The following is a 21,522-nucleotide window of genomic DNA, read 5'->3' on the forward strand; positions in this document are numbered from 1 at the left end:
CCAGCAGAAACTTTGCTACTTTTGCATGCTGGAATTCAGGCAAAGCTGAGTCCAGTGTCTGCACTATGGATTGTTCAACAGAGGCAGGCTGACAGGAGGACTAGTACAGTATAGTTTCCCCAGCTGGATCTCCCTCCTCTGTCTCTTACTGCAATCTTCAAGGCTGTGAAGGAAACAGCATTTCTATATTCTCAGGTAACTTCTCCTGGAAGACTGGAATACGAAAAAAAGCCCTCCAAACAATTCATATTCAATCTGCACATCATATTGTTTTCAAGGCAGTGGATGTGTCTTTGGAGAAGTCTTAATGTATGACTGCTGAGAGAGCATATGCAAACTCATTTGTTAATACTTGAGCCTACTAACTGGAACAAAAACCATCCTACCCTTTCCTTACAGGAATACATTTTTATTATAGCTCTGGAAGACAGTCATACATTTATCTAAGCTGCATGTGAGAAGAAAGTGTTATTTGTAGCTTTCCCCCTTAGGATATACATCTGTACAGGATAGCATGTGATTCAGCACAGAGGTTCTGCAAAATTAGTCTGTGTACACCTGTAGCCTGCGAGCAGTTTTGACAGTTATTGCCTCAGAGCATGACTCAAAGGAACAAGACAGTAAACCAGATAAAGGAATCTTCTTTTTTTCTCAATACAGTTTTTATTGTAAAAAGAAGGGTTAATGAAACTTTAGTTTCAGTAAGGAAATTATAAATTCATATTTTAAATACGTAAATATGAAAAAATAACCATTCAGCAACTATCAAAACGTTTTATCAATGGCTGGCACTCAGGGCATTTTCCCTCATTTTCATCCATCATCCACAGCAATCAAAAAATCAGTTTTTTTGGTAATCCTGAAAAGTGTAAATCACATTGTTAGCAAAGTATAGAGGTCCAGCCCCCTCCCAAAGTTTGATACCATTCTCAAGATACATCTACTCTTAGCTTCTAAATGCTGTTTACGACAGTGGCAGTACATGATGACATTTTCTAACAAGATCTCTGAAAGACTGCCAGAATCAAAGCTCACTTGAATCAGTATGTGTATTCCAAAAGTAACAAATTCTGTAATTAAGTATTAACCACATTTAGGATACATGTAAATATTTTTCTTTGTTCATATAAAAAGCTAACTAGCCAACTGCTGATATGAAAAACTAACCACTTAATTCTACTTTGAAACCTAAGAAGAGCAAGCTGTTCTAAGGCTTAACCCTGTCCCACCACACACACACACACTCTTAAGGCTTTTTCTTACATGCTGTCAAATCCAGGACAAATTCTTAATCTTAGGTATTAATAGAATGTTTTTGGCTTTTTCCCAAACCAATAGTTTTGATATTAGATAGGTTCCTTATGCTGAATTAACACAGGAAAAAATTTAGTGCACCATCCTTTATAATCCCTGTTTTGTGTACCTACAGCTCTGTAAGAATGCGTATTAATAGGACTAGAAATAGGTGTTCTGGGGAAGCAGCGCTACTTTTGGTTAAGTGCCAGGGAAGAGATGGGCAGTGATGTCATCACAGAATCAGAGTCTCCACAAACCTCACTGATCAGAAAGAAGTGGTAGCAGTAGATATAAAGCATGCATGCTTAATACTTTTCACAGGCAGTCATCCATCTAGTGATAGTTTTCCCCTGAGAATAGAGGCTGTTTTCTGAGAAGTATTTAAATTTGGTGAATATGCCCCACAGCCTACAGGGGCTTGTTCTTGTGGAAAAGCAGCACACATGGGGATGGTATAAATCTTTATCCTAGCAGTCAGCTCCTGATGCCAATATTTTAGAGGAGGATACCCATCGGCAAGCATGCAGTCTATTCTGCCAAGTTCTGGAGTGCTGCCTCAACAGGGCTAGAGGAAAGAAATGTTCTCTGCAGGATGCAAGCACAGGCCACTCTAAGAATTTCAGGAAATGCAACTTATTTTTCTTTGAAATTACATTTGCACATTCCACCCGCTATAGCAATAAAAACATGCTGTCCTTCAAATTTTATTTAAACCAAGACTTGGAGGATTATTCTTCCAAACCACTATTCAAATTTTAAATTTAGATGGTAATGCCATGTAAGAATAGCAAATGAAATCCAGGGCAGCAGATTTGCTAGCTCTATCACTGGCTCTCTCCTTTAACATTTGTTGGCACTAGAGGAACTACCTTTGAAACCTTCTGGCTCTGTCAGCCCAGCTAAGGTAGTAACAGAACATTATGGAAAATCCACATTAGAAAATACATCATGTCTCCACTTCCTGGTAGAAATGATATTGCTTTTTATACCAATGCTCAAAGGTCTCAAAAAGTAATGCTGACTTCCTTAATGCCTCATTTATAGCCAAAGCATGATCTCTTCTTGTTGAGGATAAGACTTTTGGACAGATGTTAAAGCAATTATTGTTCTAGCTTGCTACAGCTCTGGAAACTCTGCTCATTGTCAAAAGCACAAATTCAAATCATTAAGTCACAGAAATCAAGGAAGCATTTCTCTCTTTTTCCTGTCCTTTAGTTAACAGGCACATTTTAGGGCATATACTCCAAAACACTAAACACAAACCCTCATATGATCTTAGGAAAAGGAACTAAAATGCTTAAATTAATTGCCTACACTATCGTAACTTGCCAAGTTCCCACATGTCAGGTGACCCATAGTACTGGGGTCAGAAAACAGTGTGCAAGTAGTCAGCTGATTGCATTTTTTTTTGAGATTGAAATCTTAAGGTAGTGAACCTAATGTATTTTACTTCTAATTTGACAAAGACTTAGAAACAACAATTCAAAGTGCCTAAAAAGTAAGTTAAACCCTAATAAGGTAGCTGTCCTCTGAACTCAAGACGAAATACACTTTAATCGAAGTAGCTCCATTCAAAAAAAAAAAGTCACTCATATTAAAACTGTCTCATACTGGCAATAACAAAAGGCTGATGCTAACCTGACAGCTTATATCTAGCATATTTCAGAAGACCAACTCTGAGTTTAAGAATCAGTATTTGCCCCCCTAATAGAAGGCCTTAGTAATTTAATGTCAGATATAGGTCTTGAGTCCTGAGCACTTTTCTTTCCACAAAGATATGAAATACATGATACTGCTTGGAGGAGACTGGAGGTGGGTCACAGAAGTGCGCTTAATGTTCCTTATCCAGAGTGTTCTTAACAGTTAACTTCCTTACCTTAAGAGAGAGTGAGCAGAAATCTCTCTTCTGAATCTGATCTACACTCTCCAGCCTATCATTTTACAGAGTATCACACTATGTTCCAGACTCTCTTTTTTTTAAGTGGTGTGAAGTTAAATTACTTCCACCTGAGTAAGATGTCTCAGGAAAAAAAAAGGTTCATCATAACAGCCTATAATTTACTGGGCAGTACCACTCTCCATCACAGATATTAATGGAATAGGGTATTTCTTCAAATAGACTCCTAAGCATCACAGAAGAGCCTGTTTTGTGCTAATTCTGTTAGAACACAGAACTAAGTAATTCTGACCCCAAACCAAAGGGCATCAGCCAGTACCCAAGGAATTAGTTCATTCAGAGAGTTTTTCTTCTGAAACACTGGAAGCATTCCATTCTCTCTGAGCACATAGCTCCTATTTAAAACTGGTGACATATTAGGAATTTACCTTGATCTATTCCTTCTATTCTTTTCCTTTTTAAATTTAAAAGTGCATTTTGTTGCTCCTTTGCAGCTTCTGCAGGACAGTTGGGTCTTGGCAGCTGATTTCCTGGAGTAGGTCCTGGTCGGTTACTAAAATACTTCTGTTTCAATGCCTTAATGATAATGGAAGAAAAAGAACCAAGTAATTAATATGAAGTGCCAAAACAACATTTATAAAGAGGTTACAGAGAAACAAAGCACTTGCAATTGGGACTTAAAAACTACTTGAAAACTTTTGTACTACAGGGTGGCCTTGGGGCAAATAGAGATTGTGTTCTCAATTACTGTCCACCCCACCTGGACCTGTAAAGCAAGGGATAATTGTGTACTCTTATTTTTAACTAGTGCTCAGACATCCTGACAAAACTAGATTATTTTGAAAAAGTCTTGTGTAAGCAGCTTCTAGCTATGAAAAGCTTACATTCTGAATAGATGAGATGAGGATAAAGAAGAAAGTAGGAATAAAGAAAAATTAAAGGAATATATCTGAAGTCTTGATCACATTTAGGATCTGGACACCAGCTGTTTTGTTAGCTTTTAAGATGGGTCTTTCCCCCATATTTCTTTAACTGTGCTGTTTCTACTCTAAACTGTGAGGAAGACATCACTCTTATTAGAGCAGAAGACAAACACTAGCCACAGCAAGGTTGGTTTCATGTAGTGGAATTACATACCTTACTTTAAATTTTAGGAACCATGAAGTGTGGTTAACAAAAAATGGCTGTCTCTTAGGTAATCATACTCCTGCTAATGCCAGTTACATGATATTCAACGTCAGCTATAAATCAAACCAACACACTTAGCACAAGCTGTTTCCTGTCTTAAACTGCGGCATTGTCAATGAAAAGTTTAGACTAGAAAAGTAACATACATTCAAGTCACTATCCTACAATATGACCTAAAAATTACTTCATTCATATGAACTACTACAGTGGTGTCCCAAGCACAGCAGAACTAATTATCTGGAAACTTACACTGAATGTTCTTAAAGATGGTGGCCAAAACAGCCTGAATGTGCTCTGAAAAAATCTTCTAGTAAAAGGATACATAACACATGCACTAATCTCTGGATTCAGATCCGCTGTGTCCAACCAGCAACGAGGGAGTCCTGGACCTAAGGGGACAGCTGTTTCTTGCATGCTTCCTTATCAGTGTGAAGTATCAGAAATACAGTTTTCAAACTGCCAACTGGTATATATTCCTCATCACAGAAATCAGTACTCTGAACCAGAATATTCTGCAAGATTTTTCTTCTAAGTCCTTCATTTCTCCTCATCAGGGAGTAGTGAAATTGAAAGTATAATGGAAAAGGATAATTAGATAAGAATGATGGTTTAAATCACCACAGAATTTTATGTTTAAAAAGCACCATAAAAGTTTAAATGATATTGAAGAAGAGACTGGATGAAGTAAGGAGGAAAACCTTTCAAACCCAGGGAATAAGATAAGCTATGTTAAAACTTAACCTTCAAGTTTTAGGTGACTGAATTTAGCATGTCAAATATGACTGTTGGAAGGTCATGGCTCATACACTTTTAGTTGTCTACCTTCACTTTACACTGGGAATGGAGATGATCAGTTAGCATTACCCATGCCTTTAAGAGTTCTTGTTGGAGTTTTCGGTGAGCAAATGAGATGGGGAGCCTGGACAGACATTCCAGGAGCCTTTTTTATTATTTTATTCTGGCATCAGTCTCATGTACAAAGTTGAGACACAAGAGATGGTACAAGGCTCACGTCATCACAGGCAGCCAAAGACTTCCTTGTTACAAAGCATTCTTAAAAGCTTTTTAACCAATAGCATGCTTCTAAAATTTACAGACAACTGTTTTAACCAATCTTCAGTAACGCACATACAGCTGTTGTACACAATACTTGCTTGTTATGCCTTATATAATAATGCACAATATTCCATTATTAGGCTTAAACTTATCTATCTTGCTAAGCATATTTTTTGCAACTTCAAAACTTATCCCAGCCAAACCTAGAAACTCTAATCATTGTTTTAATGTCCTTGCTTGCTATATAATTGTATCTTCTTCTATCTTCAAGTTCTTGCAGCCAGAGCTGATTCCTAAATTCTTTTGCTTTATTTCTGAAACCTGCTTTTGTCTCACACCTAAGAGCTTTTCCACCTTTTGTGTTTCCCACAAGTTCTCTCTATAAAACACTGGGATTATGTTTCTAGTAATTAATGTGATGTTTCATTTCAAACTTGGCTTACTGGCTTCAAAACACATTTATGTGATATTAACAGTAGGTTAATGGACATTAGGAGATAACCCAAATGTACTATACCTGAGTAGCTGTAACTCTAGTGTTAGGATTAAAAGTGAATAAGCCTTGAAGAAGATTGAGCAGATCATCACCAGCTGCACTGAAGATATGTTGAAGTGGCATTCCAGGGAAAGGCTTAAATGTGACATAATCTGGAAGACTTGTCATCCCCTACAAAGACCAAAAATGAAATGTCTGTTTTTTCCTTAGAAGGAGTTCAGCTTTTCACAGAAAGGGAACTTCATATGGCTGTCTTTCAGCAGAAGCAATTCATCTTTCAAAACACCTTGCTAATACTTGGTCACTGAAATAAAATAAATGTAGGGATAGTAGGTCATAAAAGCTTTTTTTTTTCAATAACTGTTACAGTTGTTTCACACTTTCCCTTTCCAAATGATCTGTCCTTCCCTTGCTTTAGTTGTGACCAGTTCAAAAAGAAAAACGGCTAAAGGAAGCATGAAAGAATTTTAGACTGGGTCAGACAAATGAAATACAACTTCCTTTAATGAACTGACATGGTGGGAGGGAAAAGATTCACAGAAGAGTCAGTCTTCACTTTCTCTACATTAATAAAAGTTAGCTGAATATCGTGTGCATTTTGATTTTAAATGCACAACTGAAACTTTATTTGGGCAATGGGAGGAGGGAAGGAAAACATGCACCAAGAAGTTAAACAAAAGATTAACTGCATACTCTTTTGTTCAGTAGGTATGAAATCAATACCACTGTGTTCACATTCTAGCATAAAAATTACACAGATAATTGTAACAATTACCCAAACATAATACTTTAGTAATGTTTTAAGTATTTAAACCCCTAGTTGTCACACTTCAAGTTTGTCCAAGTAAAAGAAAATACTAACACTAGGTCAAAAATGTGTTTAATCAGTTATCATCTTGATAGTAAAGATTTCAATTATTAAAATGTATGTGTTTGGAAATGAACTTGGGAATGCATCATCTAAGTTGTGTTAGCCAATGTCCTATTCTCTCTTTTCCCCACCTGTATCTTAAATCTTCCTCTCCAAAGGAAGCAGAAACGTCATTGCAAAAACTTTCATGTGTTTTATTTAGAATCCTGGAGCAATATCAGAATTGTGTGGGGCTAGCAGTGCCTCACACAGCATTTCTCCATTTGGCTACAGATCCATTTTGTCATCACATACCATAGCATTCCAGGACCATTTACACTAAGGAAAAGCTGCACGGAGAGGGAGCAGATGTGAACAAGTCCAGCAAGTGCTTCCACAACTCAACAACAAAACACAACAGCATGATCAGGGAATTCAGGACTCCATGTGCCTGTCAGCTGGTACAAGTTGCTCATCAGACATTATGTCCCACTTCCAATCAGTCTGTTTAATAACCATGGTTAGGTAGGTCATTGCGTGGCCCGACAATAAGTTTGGCCTGGTATTACCCAATTTGCTGTCATCTCAGATAACTGTACTACTAATTTGTATTTGTTACAGGACCATTGTTGAGGTACATTGTTTATCCTTAAAGCTGTTGGTCTGCGTTTCTCACTATCCCCAAACTGTAATTTACCCAGTCCAACTTAGGTCCCCACAAATGGTTCCTACTTCTGCAAGTGATTAAAGCCTTCTAGGTTAAAGCACGCTAATTAAATAAGTATCTCAAAAACATTAATCAGCAACAATAATCTCACACCAGTAGCCATAGGAAACGGTGCACACAGAAAGAAATCAAGTGCTGTTACTGTTGCTATTGACCAGTGGTTTGCCAAGAGAAACAACAAATCTCAGCTGCTTCATGAGATGCAACTGCCTTCTGTAAATCTACCCAAGTATTCTGGTATAACCATTTAATTTCAAGAGCTAAAATAGAGAGTAGCAAGTAAATGCAATGTCAGTCTGTTAAACAAAAAGACTCACAGGCCACTGTTCTTCTGTAGGAGTGCCCAGTGTTTCAAATATCCTTGTCAGCTGGTCAAGATCAGAGTCTCCAGGCAAAAAAGGAACCTGGGAGAAGGACACGGCATTTGATTGAATTAACTTCTGAACTTCAATTTTAGAAAGAAGCTTTGAGTGATACCTCACAACTGCAAGGCAAAAGCCCTCTGTATACCATCTCCTCACAAAAAGGTACACTGGATATTTGAGGCATTCTAGTCATGCCCAAATAGATTCTGAAGGTTTCCTGAACCCAGGCTTGATATCACTGACTTGACAGCAGACAGCTGAAACAGAAGATTACACCACAACCACATTAATGTAAAATAACTAAACAGAAAATATTTTATATCTCAGTTGTCAGCTTAAAGTCAGTTGGTCATGGCGATCTTTTCACCACCTGTTCTCTGGATTGCAGAAGTTAGCCTTATGAAATGAAATGAAATGAAAGCGTGAGGGAGAGTAGAGACCCACTAGGACAGAAAACTGTCTGATCAGTGTCACATCTCATTTAAGCAAAGAAGAAGACTGAAAAGGGGATATCTGCCGTCCAACTTGTAGCTAGCATATCAGGCACACAATGCAAGTAAAAAGACACTTGGTGACCAAAGCAAATTTATGAAGAATTAGAGGAACTGTTGTATTAATTAGGACAGAAACACCACAATGAATATTCCTAGTAGACAGCAAACTTCATTTCAGCACCACAAAAGCCCCTTGAATACACACTGCTTTCATTAAAAGCTCCCAAAAGTTGCCTTGTCCTGAAAAAGGACACACACATTTCAAAATATCACAGTGATAAAAACCGAACCATAATACACTTTCTGTTTTGTGACAAACCAAAGAATCAACTGAATTCAAGAGTTATTTGCTTTTTAACTTTGCTTAAATGTATTCAACTTTAGCAGGTCTAATGCATATTTATGTACACATCACCAGGGCTGCTTAAAGAGCCACTGTACATTTCTATGTCTGAATTGCCAATCAAATTGAACCAGCACACCTATTTGGTGTGACCAATGAAGGCGAAAGGTTTCTTTCAAGGTGTTTTCACACAGAAAGCTCTCCAGTCTGGTTATGATATGGCCACAAAAACATTCTAAGTAAGGTGCAGAAACCAAGCAGAAGCTACTTAATCATGGAAGATAAATTATGCTGCAGGCTACTTCATGCCTTCAGCTGTGTCTGTGCCCCAGCCCTCCACTGGTCCCCTCACACTTTCATGTCTTCTCCAAAGAGCTGTATGATAAACATTCTACTTCCATGGAAAATATTCAAGTACCATTACATCTGTGTACCACACTCAGGAGTGCCATAGGATTATCCTGATATTTAACCCTCAGCTTCATTCCAGTATTGTCAACCAATTGCAGTTTAGAAAAACATTACTCTTTCATTCACTACAAATAAACCCACAATTAAGGTACCGGTGATTATAATTGAGGGACAGAGTATAAGGGACAGCCCATGTACGGCATCTGTGATATTACATTTCTAGAAGGATAATGGACCAAAATAGATGTCTGTGGACTGCTAGCATTACCTACTTGGCTTCTTCCAAGGCAAGACTGTGACAGTTTGTTTCAACTATTTTACCCAGCTGTTTTTAAAGACTGCCAGTGCTTCTGATGTTCTTGAAACCTCAGTCTATTCCAAAAAACCACTTTCATTACAGCTAACAAGCTTTTGGAAAGTTTCTTCTAGCTTGTCTTCTAGCCTGCTAACCTGGTGCTGTTAGCAGGAAAGAAGAAACCCACATAAAAAGCCATCATGCACGGAAGGGCAAATACAAAATGCTTACATTTCAATACTTACTCTGAGGAGCAATTCAGCTAAAATACAACCAACAGCCCACATATCAACACCAACACCATACATTCTAGCCCCAAACAATAGTTCTGGGGCTCGGTACCACCTGAAAAGAAAACACATTTTGGAAGAATCACCTGGCTTTGCTCATATCAAGTGCTATGTATTGTAGCAATGCAAAAGCTAAAAAAAAAAAGGGTATTACTTCTGCCTATATATTTTTCAGACAATGAAAACCTGTATTCTGCAAATTGTTTTGTTTAAAAAAGAATGAACAAATTTGTCACACCTCACCATAGGGTCACCTACAACCACAGATTAACTACAGTTTCAACTGACCTGATTACAAGTACTGAACTGCAGACATGCAAGGAAGAAAGTTTTTAACATGCAGGTAAACTGAAATTTTCTTAAAATTTTATGTTGAATGAATCACAGCAATACAGAATTCCTCCCATTTTCCAAGAATCTCCATATCAACAGACCTAAGTACAGAGACTACTTTTATGCAAAATGAGCCTTGTTGTTTTGAAACAACTACTTACACTGCCTAAGAACAATCAAGTTTAATGAAATGACACTGCATTTGAAACTACTGTAGAATTTCTGTCTTTTGAATAAAGGTCTTAAACCAGCTTTGCCTGAATAGTTTTAGCATTACAGCAGTCAGAAAGCAACACATTGCACATTTTGCAGCTCCTTATATATATAAGCATGCCATATAAAACATTTATAAATAAGTTAATTGGTTCAACTGTTTGTCTCAAAATAGGTAATGTGGCTAGCTCCAAAAATGGTTCTAGGTCTCGTGATTATCAGAAAATAGCAGCTGTCTTGCTCCAAAATCCAGGCTTGTAAGTAGATACATACTATTTACACACATTTCAAATAGTATAATTTTGATAGATACCAGAACAAACTCCACAGATGCATATTCTAGCAGTTCTTATGGAGACTTTGTTAAACAATGCTTCCCTGTGGTTTTTTTTTTAATGTAGCTCTTACCACATCACATGAGATAGATGCCACTCTGAATATGTTGATTTGACATGACATATTTCAAGAAACACCTATAAAACAATTAAACAATCTCTGTGTAAGAAACAAAATAGAATGTCTTACCTTGTTACTACCTGGTGTGTATAAACTCTATTTGGGCTTCCAAAAGATTTTGCCAAGCCAAAGTCAGCCAATTTTAAAACTCCATTTTCATCTAGCAACAAGTTATTTGGTTTAAGATCCTGTCAGTATAGAAAACAAATTATGGCATTTGTCAGGATTGATAAAAACAGACATATAATGAATCTCCTGGCAGACACATCATAACAGTATTGTAAAATGAAAGATTTGATTCTATCCTAAAACCTACATTGTGAGCAAAAAAATTTAAACCCCCCAGGAATTAAGTATTCCATCATATATGAAAATCATAGTGGGACAGACTCATTTAAATATTAACACATTTATGTAGTAGAGTTTAAAAAAGCCATTTGATAGGTTTTACCTTTCCTGCAGGTACAGCATTTATGTTATCTGCATAGGCGACAACTGAATAACAAAAAGACCTGGCCAATACTTCAAATAACTGCAGAAATCACAGAAGTCACACAGTTCAATACAGTAGCAACATCTTGTGGGTTGACCTCTGGCCAACAGAAAAGTATCCACACAGTCATTTGCTCATTCTGTTCTCATCCCACATGCCACCTTCAGCGGTATAGGGAAGAGAAGATCAAAAGAAAATTCTAGGAGCAATATAAAGGCAGTATAACAGGTGAAGGAAAGAAGAAAAAATCCAAGCAAACAAGCAAGGCAATGGAAATCCTTCACCACCTCCCAAAAGGAGTACAATACGTGGTCTGCAAACAACAGCCACCTTGGAAACCAAAATTCCCCTTTTTTCCTCTACCCCAGTTTTTACTGCTGAGCAAGGCATTACAGGGCATGCAGTATTCCTCTGGACAACTTGGGTAATCTGCCTCAGCCGTGTCTCGTCCTTAATTAATTCTTGCCTATCTCAAGCCTATGCATCAGGGCAAGGGCAGAGTGGGAAAAAGAGAAAGCCTTGACACTGCCTGATACAAAGGAGAAAGCCTCAAGAGCCCAGCTGCTGTGAAAAAAGTCCAATCCAACCCAGTCAGACCCAGTTAATAGTGATAATTACCGTCATATCTAACTGGAGAACCTTTTATGTAAGTATCGAAGTCAAACCACATCAGTAATTCTTAACATTTCTGGTACTGCTATTATCTTTCCAAAACACTAATTATGAATGCCTTTGGAAGGAGAATGTCTGAACTCCAAAACTACCTTCATTAGACTTAAGACTCTAATTCTAGCCAATGTGATTTTTGTTGCAGTATGAAGGCTGTCAATTTAGTACATGCTTACCCTGTGTAGAATCCAATGCTGATGCAAATATTCTAATCCTTGAAGTGTCATCAGCATATATGCCTTGATGTGAGACTGTGTCAACACAATACTCGTATCCTTTATAATAACCTGGAAAGTGTTAAAGTGATGGCAAAACTTGGCACACAAGACAAACTTATTTCCACTCTTTCTGCTCAATAGTCATTTCAGCAAAGTACAAATTAACAGTCACATATTCTCTACCATTTCACCCTTTTTTCAGAAAAATAGGCCTGCTCTGGAGATCAGAAATTGAAATGGGGCATCCAGATAGATTATATGAACTTTGCATAACCTGCCAATGAAAAAATGTGTGGGAAACAGAAGTTTAGTATTTAATCTCAGTTCCATGTTGATACCCAAACTTCCAAGACAAAGATATACACATACAAATGATAAATGTGTCAGTAAACCTGAAATTATGCTTCCACTTATTCCTTTCTCTTTGCAACCTAAGCAACTCATCTTTGTAAATACAATGGTTTCCTCTTCTGTTTCCAAAAAGACCAGAAGTTATGGCCACTTCACTGTATTTTAAAAAATCTATTTAAGTTTTCTACATTCTTTGATTTTTAACATTAAAATTCTATGCGAACACCCCAAAGCTTGTTTGTTAATACTACTGTCCTGTTCAGTAGTAGCCTTTCATAAGTTGTTTGAGTTACAGAAGAGGTAAGACAACACAAATTTCACGTATGCAGCATATGATTAATCACAACAGGCAGCAGTCTCAGTGGCAGCCTGAGTGATACCACAATACAGTTTAAAGACTGCACATCATCAAAGACCACAGCATCAGTAGTACAAGATTATTTTATTTTTCTTTTAACACCAATCTTCTTCATCTCTAAACGCTGCATAGCTACTGTGTAAACAGAATGAATCCTCCAAAAGTCTACTTATTACTTTCAATAGCAAAAATCTGACCTAACCTTCTCAAGTCTTGCATTCATTTAAATTTCGGCAAGCTTGTATCTGTAAGGTACTGATTTGCAATTACCTAGCATTGCTACATTTGAAAAAATGTTTTAAGTGCATGTGATTTTCTACCAGCTCATCTCTTGGTATATTTTAGTGTCACACTTACCTGAACATGTCTGATATTATGCTTATCAATTCCCTTCCAGAAGCAATGATCTGTGACAGAGGTTCTACACTCTGACTGGAGTTCCAGAAAACTAACACAGTAAACACAATTTGTTTCTTTAAGATCATGCTGACAAGTATTTAAAAGTAAAGGAATTAAATAAGAACTCATAAAAACTGAAACTACTCAAGCTACTTTTAAGACACGATCTTCATCAACTGACATAATAAAAGCCACCTTTCTAATATGGGCAAATATAAGCCTGTTAAAGCAGCACTTTCACAAACCATCTTAAGATACTGAAATTTAAAAAGTCTTTAAAAATCTTACCTCTAGATCTGTTTCCATAAAATCAAACACCAAACTAATGTTGGACTTGTGTCCAAATGCATCAATAAGCTGCAAAACAATATACATTATGATTAAGTATGCTCTGATTCTTCCAGTTTTCTGAAATTCAACACCATTGTAGTCTGCATGTGGATTTTCAGCTTATTGAGAACTGGTTTAAGTTTTTTGACTTGTAACACAAAAATTCTTACTCAGTTTAGTTTCTTAACTCAATTTCCAAACCAGAAAAAAATCCCCATTAAGTACGGAAATAACATTTTACATGATCACTCTTCCCTCCTGGAGACAGGAAAAAAGAGAAAGAATTAACTTTATCATGTTAACTACAACAGATAATGTAATGCACACCCTATCTTCAAAACTTTGCTGTTCTACAGAACTCCTACCCTTTATTGAGACCAGTTTAAGTTTGCCCATGGATTCAGGTCTGTGTATTTGCTTCCTGATCATAAATTTGCCTAATTCTTCTTTGAACTGTTGATGCAATTTGCTTCTACATTGCCCATGGCAACACATCCTAGAAATTCATTACACACTGAGTGAAGCAGTACAGGTTGCACTCCTGCTGCCAGTAGGTTTTAAACACATCTCTTATTTCTAGTACAGTGGGGTTTGGAAATACCAGTTCTGCATGGACACCACCTATCACTTTGGTTTTGTAGACCTCCCCATTCCCAGCCTATCCCTCTCCAGAGTGATGAATTCCTCACTTTTTCATAAAGAATATTCTCCACCCCTTTGCCATTTCAGTTGGCCTTCTCTGCATATTCTCTAACCTCAACAGCTAAAGCAGCCACTTTGAATGCAAGTTCACAACTCAGAAGAGAACAATGTTTCCACTTTGAGAAGTATATGGAAAACTCGTATTTGGTCTGCTCGATCATATTTGACAGACTTTCTAACTATCACTATGAGCTAACTTCAAAATGTCTTCAGCTCCAGCTGGGTATCTGTAGGTGTAAGTCTACCAATGTGCAACTGAAGCTGAAAAGATGCAGGTTTTACTCCTTCCAACGGAGATTTTAAACATCGTATCTGTGTGCTAAAATCTAACAAGCCACATGACTTCCCCTTTACCACTGCTTAAAAAGCCTGCTTTTTGACTGTCACCAATTCCATATGAAGCAAACAATCAGGTAAATTCAGCACTGTGTTCATTTGCATTTCTATCAGAGATGCAAAACCAAGTAACCTAAATTTTCACAATTCTTCGCACCATTAATATCTACGTAGCCCAAGGCTAAAAACTAAAAGGATTAAAAAAAATACTTGCCTTTGTTATTGAAATAGGCATTTTGCCATAACAATTGTTGAACTACTGAAAGTATTTGAAGACTGATTCTAGAGCTAGCATTTATTTTACTTACACCAATAATATTTGGATGGCTTAGCTCCTGTAACAGTTTTATCTCCCTGAGGGCTGTCCTGTTGATTCCTATATTGATGGAAAGAAGAAATGAAGATGAAAGAACAAAACTAAAAACTCCGAATTAAGCTCCAAATAAACCTGTCATTCTGCTACTCACAGACTATTTACTACTACAAATTGCACTCTTAACACTCAACAACTTATTAAATAACAAGTATATTACCATAACTAAGTAAATTACTGCAGAATAAAAGTGGTCATACGCTTTCTTCCACAGCAAGTCTATTTTACACCACAGCAATAAGGTTTAGTTATGAAGCAACGTGTCTGTATTTTGGCAAAAAGGGAAGGCCTAGCAAAAAAAACCCCCCCCAAAAAACCCCCCACCTTTTTCAGGGTATTTGGAAAGCTTGCTTTAATTTTTAAGAAAAGTTTCATCTTGCAAACATCAGTTCCTCAACATGCCTCACTTCCAGAGGGAGGCATTCTGTCAAACATCATGAATAAATCTCTTTTCTTTTTAACATAGTACTATCTAAAAATGCAAGGCACATGTTTTTCTGTATTCATGCTGTAGCATACGTAAGGCATAAAAGAGAGAGTGACCAAAACCTGCTCCTTCTTGCTTGAATCTTTTCACAAGCAGATTTTATAGAGAAAAAATCAAGAGCCAACAGAAAGCAAATGATGCCCTTCAGCAGTCACCCTGATGGCACTATATCAAACCATGATTCCTGCAGGGTACCAGTTCCTCCTTCAAAAATGCTAGTGTGTGGCTTGTATGAAAACTGACTGGTAAGCAACTGCTCCTGTGGTATATCATACAGAAGCTGCAGCTGCACATGAACTGAAAAACAGTGTTCTCCTAAAACCTGGGATATGATTCAATGCTAAGACTAGCAAAGTTTTGGGCAAAGCTACATGGATTGCTTTACATTCCTGCTTTGCCTGTTTAAATTATCTGTTTTGGAATCAAATTAACAATGGCTGCTTTTGAGTGGGCACAGCCTTAGATGAAAACAAAAAAGCATGCCATGTTATGAGATAACACAGGGAAAGGAGACATGATCATTATTTTTAATAACATCTTTCATCTACAGCTAGACACTGTAGAGGCCGAAAGTAATGACTGTCCATAAGGGACATCAGGCCACTGAAGGCCATGTGGATCACGACTCTCAGGCAGTCAGCTCAACTGTGACACTCTGGGATGAGTGATCAGCTTCTCTTTAAAAGAAAGGAACTGGAGAGTTGATCGCAAACACTCTTCATTGGAAAGCTGGTAACCTGATGCAGGATTCCTGAAGGACAGCAGCCTGCACACAAAATTCTGCTGCGCCCCACAGGCTATAAGAGAAGACCAAGATTACTCGGTTTCAATTTGCCATATCCATGCCTAGAGGCATGTGGCTCATCAGAGCACATGCTCTACAGTGCTGAACATTAAAAAAACTTACACAGAGACAGAAGTTTTGATCTTTTTTTTATCAACTTTTGCCTCAGCATACATCACAAAAACAGAACAAAGGAAACATCTGAAAATGGACAAAAATACTCTTGCTTGTCTTAAATATTTAAGGCACAGAGATGTATTGATATAAAAAGGTATTCTAAACTCAGTGCTGTTATTATTATTATTATTACTATTATTCTATGCTATATTCATGTTTGAGTTCCATTAAAATTGAGACGTTATATATTTATATTTAGATATATACCATGCATGCAGGTATCTATGCTGCTTTTGGCTGTCCCTGAAGTTTGTGAAGCAAACCTCTACTAAGCCTTGCAGCGGGCATTGAGTTCAATTTTCTCAGCCAAGGTATGTTACAGGAAATTAATGTATCAATTTACAAAACCAGAGAAAACAAAGCACAGCTTCTAGAGCACGAATTTGTTTTAAAACTCACCATCTTTAGCTTCTGATCTATGCCCCAGTTTAATCTGAAAATAAATATTTCATGTTAAGTAAGATTACGGTGGTGGGCAATACATTTTTTAGTACTGCCCTTCTACGACAGAATGAGTATCACAGTGTTCCGCAGCGGTAGGGAGGAGAAGAGAGATCCAACAGGCAGGCATTGTGCAGCAAGATTCCTTTTTTTAGTTATTTTACAACTCTTTTATAAACTTTTTTCTTCATAGTCTAATTGGTCAAAGGATCAGCCACCCCTTGGGGGTGATTGGCAAAAATCCTAAAACATCCATTGTCAAAATATTTTTCTACTGTACATAAACAAAGCTTTGCAAGGTTGCAGGTATTCACAGCTTATAGAACTCTGAAAATATCTTCCCTGAGAGAGAAAAATATCTCACGGGACTGGAAAGAAGCAAGAGAAATTCTTGCTAGCAGCATATTGTATCCACAAATGAGTTTTATTATAATGAAGCACTTTACCAGCTAGGTTGGTTTTAGTTGGAGTTTTTTTTCCCCTTAAAAAGTAACTGTCTCTACAGCATTAGTTTTTACAAAAAAATAGCCATGATGGCACTGAAACCAGTCATAATGCAAACTGACAGCATAAACTGCTTTGTAGCCACAAAGCTTTATTATATCACTTGTGAGCTTATCCTCAGGGAGAAATGAGAGCTAAGTAATTGACAGTTACCTTAGAATGATTCTAGTAAAATTAGCATAGGCTGTAAACTTGAGCTGACTTAAAATCCTTTTGTCTCAATCATCTAATGCCCTGAAATTTCAAGTCCAGAATCCTACCTTAGATATTTCCAGGTGATAAAAGTTAAGAAAATATTCTGATACAATAAAGAATGCTTTTCACCACAACTACTACCAGTATCAACCATACAAGAGAAGTATTGCAATGCTAAAAGGGATTAGTGCATTAAACAAAATTACTTACTATTGACACAACTCACTTTGTTGAGTAGAGTCATAACTAAAGAAACTGCTGTAACATGCATTTTTCATCCTCACAAAGAACAGCTGAAGACCCATTTTTAATACAAAATCTTCCTGCAATCCCTTCAGATAGGAACAAGTGAAACACTTCACAACAATGTAAACATTTTCATCACTTGTATACAAACAACCATGTTGGAGATCCAAGATCACTTTTGTCATATTTTATCAAAAAACTGTCATTCTGAATAAGGGACATTACTGAAACTCTCCAGTCTAGTGAGGCCCTCTGATTACTAGTCATTATTGGTTGTTCACAATAACAAATAAAAGACTGAGGACACTCAGAAGATATTTCACGGTCCCAGGACAATCTATAGGGGGATATGGAGCACAGGTAGTGATTTCCTCAATCCTTCTGGTAAGAAAAAATAGTATTGATAGGAATAGGCAGATCCAAAAGATTGACATGTGGCTCTGAGGTTGGTGTCATCAGAAAAACTTTGGGTTCTTTGACCATGGAATGATTTAACACCTGTTCTACTGACACCTGATGGGTTACACCTTTCTCAGAGGGGAAAAAGAGCTCTAGCACAGGAGCTAGTGGGGCTCATTGACAGAGCTTTAAACTGGCTTGAAAGGGGGAAAAGGAAAATACCAGGCTCGCCAGTGATGATCAGTGGGATGGCGTGTCAAAACTTGAGGAAACAAACACTCATGGGCTACCTCCATCTGCTCCATGCGGTGCTGGCTACAGAGCACAACTCCTGAAATGTTTCTACACCGATGCACGCAGCATGAGGAACAAACAAGAGGAGCTCAAAGCTTTGACTCAGTCCTAGAGATTTGATATCACTGACTTAAAGGAAACCTGGTGGGATGAGTCCTGTGCCTGGAGTGCCCCGTGGGGAAGTTACAGGCTCTTCAGGAGACGTAGGCAGGGCAGAAGAGGCAGGGGCATGGCATCATATGTAATGGAAGGGCTGGAATGTATGGAACTCACAACTGGCAACAGCACAGTTGAGAGCCTCTGGACAGGAACCAAGGGACAAACAAATAACGCGGATGTCATTGTGGGAGTCTGCTATAGACCTCCCAGCCAGGATGATGACACCAGTGAATTCTTTGAAGAACTAGTGGATGCTTCCAAGTAAACTGCCCTTGTCCTTATGGGGGAATTCAACTTCCCAGAAACCAAGTGGAAGCATCACACAACTGGTACAGCCTGGGCCAGAAGATTCCTAAAAGTCCTGGAAAACTTTGTGGAACAGGTCCTAAGGGAACCGACCCAGAAAGATGCCGTTTTTGATCTGCTGCTTGTCAACAGAGAGAATCTTCTGAGTGAAGTGGAAATTGGGGCTATCTTGGCCACAGCAACCACAAAGCCATTGAGTTTAAAATCCCTGTTGACAAGAGGAAAGTGCCAGCAAAACTTCAACCCTGGACATGAGGAGAGCAGACTTCAGGCTGCTCATGGAATTAGTAAGTTCCCTGGGACAGCATTTTTGCAGGTGCTGGGGTCCATCAGTGCTGACCACTTTTTAAGCATCACCTCCTAAGGGCACAAGAGCAGGCAATTCCCAAATGTGACAAGTCAAGCAGACAAGGCAGAAGGCCAACTGGGCTGAACAGTGATGTCCTCTTGAATATAAGGTAAAAAAGGCAGGTGTATGCCCAGTGGAAGCAGGGTCAGGTGACAGAGGAAGAATACAGAGATGTTGCTTGCCACTTAAGTATTTATTAGAAAAGGAATCAACATGAGATGCCAATCTCAATGGACAAAGCTGCAGGAAGCAAGGCTTTTCTAATTAAATTATTCAGGAAACCATTTGTCTAAAAATGACAGGACCTGAGGTAACAGCATGAAGCTGACTTAGGAGAGGTTAAGGTTAGATATTAGGAAAGGGTTCTTCATCCAGAGGAGCTGGGCACTGGAACAGGCTTCCCAGGGAAGTGGTCAAGGCACCAAGCCTGTACAAATTCAAGAGATGTTTGGACAATTTTCTTGGGCACATGGTGTGATTCTTGTGTTGTCCTGCAAAGGGATGAGAGCTGCGACTCGATGATCTTGATGGGTCCCTTCCAACTCAGTATATTCTATGATTCTATAAATTTTAAGGAACTTAATAAGGGATAACATTCTGGACTGAAGGAAATTGGGCACAGCAGCAGGAAAGATTTAAAATAAAAGAAAAAAACCCACAACCATCAAGGTATAGTAAAGTCTACAGTTTGGGAATACGTGTGTGTTGGTTTGTTTGTTGAATAAACCTAATAAATAACCCGGAATTCAAGTCACAGACCATACAACCCTTCAGAAACACAGCAAAGCCACTCCCTCTTCTGGGGCGGGTGGGCATTACAGATAAGTTAACTAGACCATTTAATCAAAACTCTTTAGAAACAAAAATGTGTATTATCCCCTTTCCCATGAAGTCGGTCAAAAAATAAGAAAAAAGGCGTTAGGTAGGTCAAGAGCAACCACGCACTTAGCGACACACTGAGAAAACATTCTGACGCTCACCTTCTTAATAGCCACGATTCGGCTATTCGTCTTGTCCTTGGCTTTATAGACGGTGGCGAACTGGGGACAGAGAGAGATGGTGTCGTGAGCAGGGGCTGACGGACCGTGCGAGGGAGAGGCCGCCGAGTCCCGCTCAGGCCCGGGGTGGGCACCACCCGGCTCCCCCGCGCCCCCCTCCTGCCGCGAGGAGCCGGGCCCAGCCGGGCTGCTGCAGCCCCAGGGCCCCGCACGGTCCCCGCCGCGGTCGCTCACCTGCCCCTCCCCGAGGAAGTCGAGCTTCTCGTAGCGCTTGGCGCGGGCCCGCGCATCCATAGCCGGCGGGATGTGGGAGGGAGCGGCGGGGATACCACGGCGCGGCCACGGCCCAGCTCGGCGCTTCCACCCGCGGCCCCCGCCGCTTCCGGCCCCGCCCCGGCCCGCCCCCTGCGCGCGCAGCCGCCCTGGGCCAGGCGCACGCGCCCTTCCCTCACGAACGGGTGCTCGGCTCGGCTGTGCGGCGGCGTTGTCACTGCGGCTGCGTGCTGCCACGGGCAACAGCTAGTCCCACAGGCTGCTTCTGTTTTGACCCTGATCTCAGGTCTGACATTCGGCAAAAACTCTGCATGCTTTCTGCGTAGATAGGTATATTTTAATAGAAAAATGTTACTCTCTAGAAAGTGTGTTCTCGGCCACTTTGTTAGGTTCTACTGGAAATTCTTAACTATACTCCTATAGTTTCTTCATTATGAACAATTACTTGCAATATACTAATGAAAACTCCCATTCAATAGCCATCAGAGGTAAATACTTCTGGAGAAATTTTCACTTGAAAATTCATTTCCCTACATGCCCAAGCTTTGCTGTTATTTAAAAAATTAGTCTGTAAGATAACAAAGCTGCAAAGCTGTGAAGAACAGCCATCATCTCTGAGAGCACTTCAGTGTCCCATTCGTGCCTGTAAAATCATTACCAGTGAGTCACCCTGGTGAGTCAGCCTTACCGCAATCCCTAGAAAAGTGATGGCATGCCTCACAGTGGAGGCCATCTCTACCTGTGTGGATGACAAGAAGCTGATTCAGGAATAGTAGCATGTGACCAACCTGATTGCCGTCTACAATGAAACAACTGCTTGGATGGATGAGGGGAAAGCAGTGGATATTGTCTACTTGACTTCATCAGGGATTTCAAAGCTGTCTCTCACAACATCCTCATAGACAAACTCAGGGATGTGGGCTGGATGAGTGGACAGTGAGATGGGTTGAGAAATGGCTGAACAACAGATC

The 21,522-nt window shown here is 39.0% G+C and overlaps 1 protein-coding gene across 3 annotated transcripts; it reads right to left on the reverse strand.

Annotated features, from left to right (window-relative positions):
- Positions 1-630: 630 nt before the first annotated feature.
- CDK7 (cyclin dependent kinase 7) lies at positions 631-20,663 on the reverse strand. 3 transcript variants are annotated; one of them, XM_039566889.1, is made up of 12 exons: positions 20,513-20,663; positions 20,261-20,320; positions 16,787-16,820; positions 14,875-14,942; positions 13,487-13,555; positions 12,049-12,159; positions 10,780-10,898; positions 9,664-9,763; positions 7,828-7,914; positions 5,955-6,104; positions 3,622-3,769; positions 631-859 (listed from the first exon to the last, which is right to left on the reverse strand). In XM_039566889.1, the coding sequence occupies exons 1-12, from the start codon at positions 20,570-20,572 to the stop codon at positions 834-836; spliced, it is 1,032 nt and encodes a 343-aa protein (XP_039422823.1). In that variant the 5' UTR covers positions 20,573-20,663; the 3' UTR covers positions 631-833. The 3 variants fall into 3 exon arrangements, with proteins under 3 accessions (XP_039422823.1, XP_039422824.1, XP_039422825.1); XM_039566890.1 differs by lacking the exon at positions 12,049-12,159; XM_039566891.1 differs by lacking the exons at positions 16,787-16,820; positions 20,513-20,663 and having other exon boundaries at positions 20,261-20,308.
- Positions 20,664-21,522: the final 859 nt, after the last annotated feature.

This window comes from Corvus cornix, chromosome Z (assembly GCF_000738735.6).
Source record: "Corvus cornix cornix isolate S_Up_H32 chromosome Z, ASM73873v5, whole genome shotgun sequence".
NCBI lineage: Eukaryota > Metazoa > Chordata > Aves > Passeriformes > Corvidae > Corvus > Corvus cornix.